The sequence below is a fragment of the Phalaenopsis equestris genome, unplaced genomic scaffold (assembly GCF_001263595.1).
Source record: "Phalaenopsis equestris unplaced genomic scaffold, ASM126359v1 Scaffold000352, whole genome shotgun sequence".
NCBI lineage: Eukaryota > Viridiplantae > Streptophyta > Magnoliopsida > Asparagales > Orchidaceae > Phalaenopsis > Phalaenopsis equestris.
In genome coordinates, this window is record NW_018164794.1 from 107736 (window position 1) to 119122 (window position 11387).

At 42.8% G+C, this 11387-nt stretch overlaps 1 protein-coding gene across 5 annotated transcripts in view; it reads right to left on the bottom strand.

Annotated features, from left to right (window-relative positions):
- The window catches only part of LOC110026118 (uncharacterized protein At1g26090, chloroplastic), a 69219-nt gene that overhangs the window by 28682 nt on the left and 29150 nt on the right, over positions 1-11387 (bottom strand). For all 5 annotated transcript variants that reach the window (XM_020726928.1, XM_020726927.1, XM_020726924.1 and 2 more), the window contains one exon: positions 2857-3173. In XM_020726928.1, the coding sequence (XP_020582587.1) occupies positions 2857-3078 (222 nt within the window). In that variant the 5' untranslated portion in view covers positions 3079-3173. The remainder of the gene's footprint in view (positions 1-2856; positions 3174-11387) is intronic.

The following is an 11387-nucleotide window of genomic DNA, read 5'->3' on the forward strand; positions in this document are numbered from 1 at the left end:
AAAAAAAAATAAAATAAAATAAAATATTAAAATATTTCCTTCTTCCAAGAAAATTTGAAAGTATCCCTTCCAAATCCGAACTTCAGCGAAGAGAAATTTTTAATTAAGTTTCCTTAATTAAATATTTTCTTTAAATCAACTTAATTAAGATAAATTTTTCTTTAATTAAGTTGAAATCAATAACTTTACTTTGCCCAGAATATTCTCCAAATAATTAATTTCCTAGCAGCAAAGGAAATTAATTTTCCGTGTTTTGACGAGAATATTCTCAAATATTGCTTTGATTTTTCCTTCCTTTCCGCGGCAAGGCAAAAGAAAAGAAAAATTGCAACTTTCCTTTCTCCTCAGGAAAAAAATGGAAAATCCAATATTCTCCTTCCCTTCCAATTTCGTTTCTTTCTCCGTATTCCTGCGTCCACTTGCCATCGCCGGCGAATCTGGCTCTGCGACAGCCCTTTATCCGCGATTCGCAAACTTCCCGTGTCGCGAACCTTCTGCCACGAAGAAGCCTCCGCCTTTGCTGCAGAAGAGGCAATAATGCACGTGAACTCCTCTAACCGCGAACGTCTGCGATTCCTACTGAGAATCTCGATGTCCTCCGCGAACAGAGACTCCCGAACCGTCCGACGCTGGTCGAACACCGCCAAAATCCTCTATTTGCAAACGCTCCTGTTCGCGGTAACTGCACACGAGCTCCTGTTCGCGAACTCCACCTCGCCTAATGCCGCGAAAGTTCATGAACTGTCGTGCCTCAAAATCGCGACGCCACCTCAACCACGAACTCCCCGAAGCATAACTCGTTGAACTGTCGTAGCCTTTTATCCGAACTGCTTCGCACCTGTTCGTTCCCGCAAGCCCGTTCGCCTTGCGAACAATTTTGATCCTGTAACAAAAACTTTTCTGCAAACAAAATCTTCTGCAAAAATCCTTTCTTAGAACTCTTTTTTTTTGAAAAAGAATGAAAAGAGAAAAAAAATTTATTTTTTTTGAAAAAGAAAAATATTTATCCTTAATTAAAGAATTTTGCTTAATTAAATTTCTTTAATTAAGTTTTTCTTAATTAAATGCTTTTAACAAACATAATTTTAAATAAATTTCCTTTCCAATTACTCAGCAGCCGTAGGGATTGGATTCCTTTCTCAGCGGAGCCAAAAATGGGCCCGCTCCTTTCCTTTTCTGCCATTCTGCCAGATCTCGCGTGCGAGCCTTCCTTTCCATATCCGCGATTCGCAAACTTCCCGTGTCGCGAACCTTCTGCCACGAAGAAGCCTCCGCCTTTGCTGCAGAAGAGGCAATAATGCACGTGAACTCCTCTAACCGCGAACGTCTGCGATTCCTACTGAGAATCTCGATGTCCTCCGCGAACAGAGACTCCCGAACCGTCCGCCCAGGTGACGAACAGCTTCCCTCTGCTACGTCCGCGAACAGCTTTGCCTCCAAGCGCTGCCCGGTTCCCTTCCGCACGAACTCCTCTCCGGCAAATCGGAATTGCCCCAAACTCCCTCTCCACAGAGATCGCGGAGTCCGAGAACCTTAGCTCTGATTCGTAAAACCTCGCCACCAAATTTCTTCTTGCACCGCCGAAGAAAATTTTCTTCCCCTCGAACCAGACTCTGATACCACTTGTTGAGAAAATTAGGGCGAAGAAAAACAGTAATCGACACAAATCCAGAGATACCACTTGTTGAGAAATTAGGGAGAAGAAATAGAAAAATCGACACAAATCCAGAAGAACACACAGAGATTTAACGTGGTTCGGCAAAGATGCCTACATCCTCGGGAGCAGAGCGGCGACTTCCTTTTTAATATTCAGAAAAGAATACAGAATACAATATTTAGCTCTCTCAAAGACCTAGGATTACAAATAAATTTATTTATAATCATAGAGTAAACCCTACAGCACAATATGTAATTCCCAAATTACCCCTGTACCGTATAGCGGGACGTTGAACCAGCACCCCCAACCCACATAACATAACATCCCGATTTGGACAGATTCTTCCGTTTCGCTCCGCTCTGCTCCGCTTCGTTCCAGCGTCTGTCCCTATATGGTATATGAGCCATACCATAACAATGAAAATAAATCTGTTAGCTTGCTTTTAATTTGCTCATAAATTCTCGCATAATTTCTTAGAAATTTAAGATCATTTCATTATCAATGGGGCTTAAACTCTACTATCACATATTTTCATTGAAAGAAATTGAGTGGTTGAATTCTCAATTTTGTTTGCATGGAAACAAATTACATGTCATGTTCATTGAATTAGGAAATTCTAAACTTGAGTAGCCATGCAATATAATTAGAATAATGCTAGTATATCAAAGCTTTCATGATTTAATCAATGCATACTGCATTGAAAAAAAAAAGGCAGTAAAGAGATCATTTGAAACTCCACAAGGACAATCTACTCAAAGGGCACAGCATGTCTACGCAACAATCCCACGACCCCCATCTCCCCCCCACCCTCATGTCAATCCCACGAGCCTCTTATCCATTCCCATTTTGTGACCAAGGAAAACAGAAAAAATGAAATGGGTTTTGCCTCAACATTTGCTTCCAAAATCGTTATTTTTTTTTCAAGAAACAAGTCTGGATTAATACTTTTACTAAAGAAGGCGGTAAGCAGCATACTAGTCCGTTATAAATAATTCTCTCTGCTAATTAAAGAGAAGAAATTCAGAGCCAACGCAGTGAGAAGTACAACCAAATTATCAAGCATTTTTTCCTAACCCCTTGTAATGACAAAAGGAAAAATTAGTTTAACTGGTACTAATAAAGGATTACAGGAAAAAAAAAAGTTAAGAGAAGAAAATTGAATTAAAGGTAGCTCACGAAGGAGCGCCTCAAGATGATACCTTGGCAGCGAGAACCGAGGCAGTGGTCCTGCCGGAGCCTCCCTTGCCGAGAAATGTGACTATTTTTGTGTGCTTCTGACCAGACTCCCCAGAATCCGCTATTGAAACTTGGATTCTCCATCCACTACATCTCTTCTTTCGTATCTGAGGATCAGTGCCGCGTTTAGGGTTCCTGGGAAAGAGCCATTGGAAGGAGCCTGGGCTGAGAGCTAATAGCTCCATATTGAGTGAGCTTGTTGGAGTTTGCGTTAGTTGCACAATTCGGTCCCAAGGTCAATAATTCTTTCGTGGTACTCCTTGGAACTTTTTATCGAAAGCTGCATGTAACATGAATTTAGATTTATGGATTGATGCATCTCTCCAAAATTATTTCAAAGGTGCACAAATCTTAATGAATATCAGGAAATGGAACCCCAAAGGTTTAATTACATATATTCCATACCAAATGAAGTGTATTGATAAGATATGTCTACTCATATCAAATATAGCTTGATATGAATATATGAGAGTTTAGATTATGCACTTGAAGCATAATAAAAAAAATTTAGATATATTTTGCGGATCAAGTGATATCAAGGTTTGATAAGTTTATAGTCACATCGAGCATCTCTACAGGATGAATCAAATGAGTTTAATATCACTTAATTCTGACATCATTAAGGCACTTAAATGCTCATAAAATACCATCTGATCAAAAGGATCATTCTATATTGTGTGATGGCGTGGTTCATATTTATGTTATGTTGAATGACACTCACAAAATCGATAAATAGATCTTTACACTCTTCATAGAAAGGGACTTGAATCTGTAAAATAAGGTTGAAAAAGCTTCAATATCTCAAGGGTCCTCAAGCTCCACCATCAAACCACCAGTGTCTCACCAACACTCCTGTCAAACCATTGTTGCTCGGCCACCACCATCGCCACTACCGGACCGCCGTCATCTGGTCACCATAGCAGAACCCTGGGCACGTAGGCACCCAATATGCCTTCATGGATGTTCAAAACTGAATCCCTAGAAGTCTGGCGCTTGGGCACCCAAAACAGCTCAAAAAATAGGCATTTTACCAAGCCACCGGAAAGTATGCACACTTAGGTGGCGCCTCGCACCTAAGCGTTAGGGACCTAATGCCATGGCGCTAGACTAGGCACCTAAGAGCTAAGGTCGCGGCGTCTTAGGGCCTGTCCACTTCAAGGATGCAAAAAATCTCAATTTTTTAACCATTTTGACCCCGACACACCTCCCTATGCAACATAAATTATAGGATTTATGGGCTTAGAGGAGATTCACTTTAGGGAGGTAAAAGAGGGTAGTTATACCTCTTGTAAGCCTTATTTGGAATCTTTCAAGAAGGCTTAGCAAAACCATGTTGGGCAAATGAGAGGGGAAGGGCTGGTTTAACCCCTCATCTCCCCCATTTCAAATGATCTCCTCTCATTTTTCAGTTTTTGGTTGGTCGGGAGAGCTAGAGAGAGCACAAGAGAGCTTCATCTTCCTCTTGGAGATTTTTGGAGGTGTCTTAGAGAGAATATCTTAGAGCAAAGAGATTTGAGGAAGACACTTCATCTTACTCAAGGAGAGAGCTAAGAAGTTAGTCCCCTTCTTCTACTTCTTCCTCAAATTCTTCCTCTTCTTCCATCACTTCATTTGAGTGTGTGAGGAGAGTTTTGTGAGAAAGAGCTTGGCTAGCAAATGAGCAAGGTGCCTACTCTCCTACACTAAATGAGAGCTTCATCTTGGCTCAGGGAAGGATCGTCAGAGCTCAGAACTTCACCAAAATCTCACTTAACTCTCCTTCTAGCGGTGAGCTTCTTTGTTCTTTGGAGAATGAGTGGAACGGACCACATCAGAGCTTCGTCATTTCTCTACCACCAAGGGAGTTTCATCCTACATGAAGAAACATGACATCAATCGCCACGTTGGTGAGATTCTCTAAAATTCTTTAAGTTTTTCTTCTTAGCTAGCCCTAAAACTAGACTTTTCTAGGTATTTTGGGTTCGATAACCCACACGAGGCGAGTTGGCCGACCAATGTTAGTCGGCCCAACCACACAACTTTGGATTGCCCATTTATTTCAAAGATGAAGCCCTAGGTTAGGAAGCTTCCGTTGGATACATTCCTAGCAAATCTGAGAGATTTCCTTGTGAACCCTCAGATCTACACCTAAGCGGGTTGGAATCCCAATTTCCCCTTGCCTTGGCATTTCCAACCCTCCTTGGAGGGGTTGGGATATTCAAATTTTGTGAAGTGAGAAAATCACTATAGCCACCTCACTTTGCAAAATCATAAGGAGTTATGGAATGAGAAAAGCTTTGTAGCAAGTCCATTCCACAACATTGAGGAGAGTTTCCTTTTGAAAATTCTAAGGTGAAGCTCACAGCATGCCTTGCTAAAGCAGGAATCGATTCTGTAGCATATTCATGCTCCAAACTCTAGGTATTTACATGAGATCATGATATGAATGTGGCTCGCTATCGATTGTGATTATTCGCATTGCAAGATGTATTGGGGAATCGATTCTGTAGCATATTCATGCTCTAAACTCTAGGTATTTACGTGAGATCATGATATGAATGTGGCTCGTTATCGATTGTGATTATTCGCATTGCAAGATGTATTGTGTTATGATATGTGTCTTGTGTGAAGCATGTTGCACTAACACATTGCCTTGACCCAGCATAGCACATTGCTCCGACCGCCCGCCCCGGCCCAGTCGACCGATCACTCTCAAAACAAACATTATGCAAGTGAGATTAGTTATTCGACATGTTGGGTCCACCGAAGTGGTCAACCCTGGGCAACATAGCCAATCACTTTGGTCAGAACAACGTGCTATGTCGACTGGACCAAAGTTATTGGTCAACCAGGCGGAGGCGGCTGGTCAGACCCAATCACTTTGGTCCAGTCATATTCCCCATCCCAGTTAACCAATCACTTTGGTTCAGTCGGTCATCTTAGCCTGACTGAGTCCGTTGGCTATGTTGCCCAGGTTGACCATCCAGGTCAACCCAGCAGGTTGAACAACCAATCTCACCTGCATAATGTTTATTTTGCATCGTTTTTGTTAGCATATTTATCACTTGAAATATTAGTGTGCACTGATAAGAATATACCCATATCGAGTATATGCACTTCCCATGGGCATGCTGCTCCACATGTTTGCTCCGTGGCATCTCTGTGTCACGATGACCAATGTCATTAGTGTTTGTATTTGCGCTATTGCACTCTTACATTTCTACTTTACATGTTTTCTTGCATTTCCATAGTTCTACATGTTTGAGTCTTACTCGAGTCACTGTTCTTACACACCCGCCCCAGACACCCATGTGTCTGTGTCGGGGATAGCTTGCGTAGCAAGTCCCCCCTAGTGTGTAATTCTCTTCGACGAGAATTACTTCATTTCTTTCACATGGCATCAAAATGGATTACCATATGATTTCCCCTGGAGTCACTGCACCTCGTGCACACTTATACTCCTGGGATGCTGCCTCCATTTCACAACTATCCTTTAGGTCATTGCCTCCACTACATGCCCACATTTTCAAGTCACTACATTTTTAGCACACCCATTCCTTTAGTTCATTTTCTCAACGGCACGCCCACCCTTATAGGTCACTCCCTCCACCACACACCCATTCTTTTGGCTGCTTCCTTCACGACACACTCATCCTTTCATGTCATAGCCTCCATGACACATCGATTCTTTGGGCCGCTGCCCTCACGGTATGCCCACCTGGTTTGGGTCATTGCCTCTACAACACACCCATTCTTTGGGATGTTCCTTTTACAGCAAGCATGCTCTTTTGAGCCACTACCTCCGCGACACAACCATCTTTCTACGTCACTGCTCTACGAAACACTCACCCTCAACACTCTTATGTATGATTGTTCGCATTTGCATGTGCATGCATGCATGCATGGATAACGAGTCAGACTCGATAGGCGAGTGACCTCATGTTAGTCACGATGTATTAACGAGCATTGTTTGTCAGGTCGATCCCAGTGAATATTGAGAGTTAAAGCATCGGGACGGATACGAGTATGACTGTATTAAGGATCTAAGGAGTCTGACTCATTTCACCTTCCAAGTTAAGGATCCACATTTAATGACCCTTATTTTATAATTAAAAACATATTTATTTTTCTACTTATTACTATTGGCATAATTTTAAAATTATGCATGTAGTAAAATAGAGCATATGTAAATCTAGCTCTTTTCAAAATCCACCCAGGGTGACACCCTTTAGATCCCTTGGATATTTACGACGGGGTCGGTGTGGCGACTCGATCAAGGTTATACGTACCCAAAGATCATATCCAAGCACTTTTAGGTTATGACACATTCTCGTTAGATTATGTGTTATGCTAGAATTTAGGATGCTATGCAGCATTTTTGATGCCTCTGACTATTATTTTTTGTCGATTTGTTCGTGCTAGCCAAGCGTCACTTCTGTGCTTTTTGATGTGCATGTGTGCTTGATATGCATGGTAGTATATCATGACTTCTTTTTGTAAGGAGCCTTGTTTATATATATGCACACACACATGCAACACTAAGGGGGAGCTCGTAATGATTTCTACTAGCTTTTTGCTTGCTGGTGCCATGTAGCTCCAGCGATAAAATGACACGGCTCATTGTACGTTGCATGTTTGTTGGCTTTCCCGCTAACGTTGTTTCTCATGCAAGTCGAGTCATTTTTTTTCTCTTTTTTCCTGATGTTTTTTTTAGAGTCTTATGAGAGTCTGTATTAGAAATAAGGTACAAGCATGAATTCTGAGACGTCGGACGAACATGACCACGTGATAAGGATCATGAGCTGTTTACTCGTGTCTTATACCTTAATTCTAAATTTCATCAATAAATTGAATTATGACCAGACATGTACTTATGCGAAGTATGACTACCTTTTTCTTTTACAGGATATGTCGCTGACCCATCGGCACCGACTTTTATTATTTCATATTTGCCTTATTTTCTCGCTTTTCTGACATGTTTGCATGTTTTGATTGTTTTTCATGCCTTTTAATGTTGATCTGGGATGCTATAAAAACTATAACCTATGCTCATTAAAAGCCCTTAAAAGTATAAACTTTCTACTAAGAAAATCATAATCATAAAAGATTGAGATAATTTAAAATTTAAGATTAAAATTATCAGGATTTTTTAAAACTTACTTTTATTTTCTTGTGTGGCCCTTACGCGAGTTTTAAAATGGGTTGCATAGTATGACATTCAACCAAGTAATATCATAGAGCCGCCATAATATCTAAGAGCCACTATAAATAAGTGCATCATTTGTGTGTCCCGAGGAGAAGTCCCCATGCTTCTCCAACCCTACTGCCCTGACATAAATTTCTACTTTGGTGGTTGACTGTTGGCATCAACTTTTTTGGATGTCATGGTGTAGGGCGTCCACCTATGATCGATGAAAATTAGTTATCGCGTCGCGCACGAAATTGGCTAAAATTGGCTCGTTCGTTGGTGTAGATGACCTCAGACGACGAAATGGACCACATAAGTGCGTCTGAAACGTCGATTTTATCTATGAAGGACGCTCGTTGGACCACAGTTTCGCTTGCGGGCTAAAAATGCTCAAATTTTTATTTTCGTCCCGATTGCTAAAATAAGTGGTCCGAACGACCCCAGACGATGAAACGGACAGTGTGGTCGCGTTCGAAACGTCGAATTTACTTAGAGGAGAATTTCATTTCGCTACGATGAAGTGCTCGGCAAAAAGATGCGGAGAGATAATAATAATAAGAGAAACGTCGAATTTACTTAGAGGAGTATTTCATTTCGCTACGATGAAGTGTTCGACAAAAAGATGCGGAGAGATAATAATAATAAGAATATTATTATTATTATTAAAAAAATTTCCTTAAAAATTTCCTTAAAAAAAAAACCGTAACTTCCTCCCTCTCTCCTCTCTCCTCTCTCTCTCTCTCCTTTATTCTCTCTCTCCTCGTAACTTCCTCCCTCTCCCCTCTCTCCTCTCTCTCTCCTCTATTCTCTCTCTCTCTCCTTTATTCTCTCTCTCCCAAAAAGAATAAAGAAACCGTGAAAAAAAAGGGATTTGAATCCCTCTCTCTCTCTAAAAAGAGGGAAACGAAAATTTCCCTCTCTGATCCTTCGCACCTCCTCGCAGCCTCCAAAATCGCGATTCTTCCCTCCCCATTCGCGAAAACCGCTCGTCCTTGCTCCGAACCCGCCGTCCGGCGGTCCTTGCCGGCGACCACCCGACTTAGGCCTCATCTCCTCGTGTTGAATGCTGCCGGCAAGCCTCGCCGGCCTCCCCTTAGCCGCCTACTTTGACGTCGTGTTCTCTGACGCCGGCGACATCTCCTCTTCACACCGGTGAGCCTGATCTCCATACTTTCCGACCACCTTTTGGTTTGCCGCCAGAGATCCAAAAATCCCCATTTTTCTTTTCCTATCTGAGACCATGGATGCAGGAGGAGTGAACTCAAATTTTGGTAAAATCCTGATCTAAATCTCTTAATTGTATGGATATTGATTTACAAAAGTAAGCAAGTGTGGATTTTCTTTTGATTTTGCAAGCACGGATGTTGATTCATAGAGGCAAACAAGCAGATCTTTGGTGATTTGAAATCATTTGGAAGATGTACTAATAGTTTGTCGTGATCCCTCCTAGCGTTTAAAGGTAATGGATATGAACTCATTGCATCGAGCTCTCCTACAATTTTTTTTTATGACTTCGTGCTTGCAATACGAATCTGAGCAAGGCTTCGATCTGTCCAACCCCTCCTCTTGAACGTATATTTTGGATGCATTTTTTATATGCTATGATCATTTATTCTAGTACTTTGCATACTTCACTCATTGCTTTGTCTCCTGCCCTCATTGGGTTTTTTTTTGTTTTGTGCACGTTCTATGAGACACACTGGAGTATGGATCAGACGTCGGTGAGCTTGGAGCAAGCAAAGAGAACGTGTCTGCAACTGTCACGGTGGTGAGATTTTCCTAACTCCTAGCTGGCCCTAGGTTTTAGTGGTGTCTAGGCGTGTGGTTTCGATCGCCCACACGGGGAGCGTGCGTCGGCGTGAGCCGGAGCTTTGACGTACCTATGTGATTGATCGTTGATTTCCTAGAACAAACCTTTAGGTTAGGATATTTCCTACGTAACCAAACACCCCCCTCCCCCCCCGCCCGTAAAGTCCAGTGTCACCCTTTTGTTGTGAGCCTTAGCACAAGTCCATGCGTGTGCCGGCGCGACGACGTGCCTGCGTAATGGATCGTCGATAGAGCTAGCCTTTAGGTTAGGACTTCCTGTGTGTGGTCAAACACCCTCCGTTGAGTCGAGTGTCCCATCCTAACCTCTAGGTTAGGACTTCCTATGCGTGACCAAACACCATTCGTAGAGCAGAGTGTCTTCCATTTGTTATAAGCCTTAGCACAAGTCCCGATGGGTCGGAGTCCCTCACTCCCCTTACTTTAGGTTTCCCTAGCTTTACTTGGAGAAGCTAGGGGGTCGGACTTGGCAAAGCGAGAGAAGTTTTGTAGCTGGCTCGCTTTGCAAAGTCTGGAGGAGATCGCAAAATGGTAAAAGCTTTGTAGCTAGCACATTTCACGACGTCGTGGAGAGTTTCCCCCTCGGAGATCCGGGAGGAAACTCCCCACATTTCCTCACCAAAAAAAGAGGCGGCGATGCCGCATTTCCAAGGGTCTAAACCTTAGGTTTTCTAGGTGAGGCCGTTAGTACGAGTGTGGCTCTTTATCATGTGTGATCATTTGCACCTCATTGTTTGCATATGTGTGTCTTTCATTGTTACATATTGTGTGTCATATATCACACTTGCACTTGCCCCTTGCACCTTGCACCTTATACGTTGCACACGTTACACTTGCACGTTGCACTTGCACTTGCATCTTATATCTTGCACTTGCACCTGCACCAATACCACTTGTGCCTCAATCGGTTATCCCGAACTGGTCACATCACTTGTGTTTCAACCGGCTACCCCGGTATGGTTGGCATAATAGTTTGGTTTGACCAGATGCTCCATCTAGATCGACCTACCACTTGTTCCTTTGCATGTTATGGATGTCCATGTACATGTTTTTCTGCATGATCGATATCATCTCCTTAAGTTGCATTCTTTCGGGTCACTATCTTACCAGTATACCCTCTTTTCAGGCCCCTGCCGCTACAGCATGCCTACCTTCTGGTCATTGCCTTACCGACATACCCTCTTTTCGGGCTACTGCCACCATGGCATGCCCATTCCTTCAGGTCACTATCTTACCGGCATACCCTCTTTTTGGGCCGCTGCCGCCACGACATGCTCATTCCTTCGGGTCACTGCCTTACCGGCATACCCTCCTTTTGGGTCACTGCCGCTACGATATGCTCATTCCTACGAGTCACTGTCATGCCTACCTTTGGGCACTGCCTTACCGGTATGCCCTCTTTTTGGGCCAATGCCGCCACGGCATGCCCACCTTCGGGTCACTACCTTATCGGCATACCCTCTTTTCGGGTCCCTGCCACTACGGCATTCTTCTTCCTTC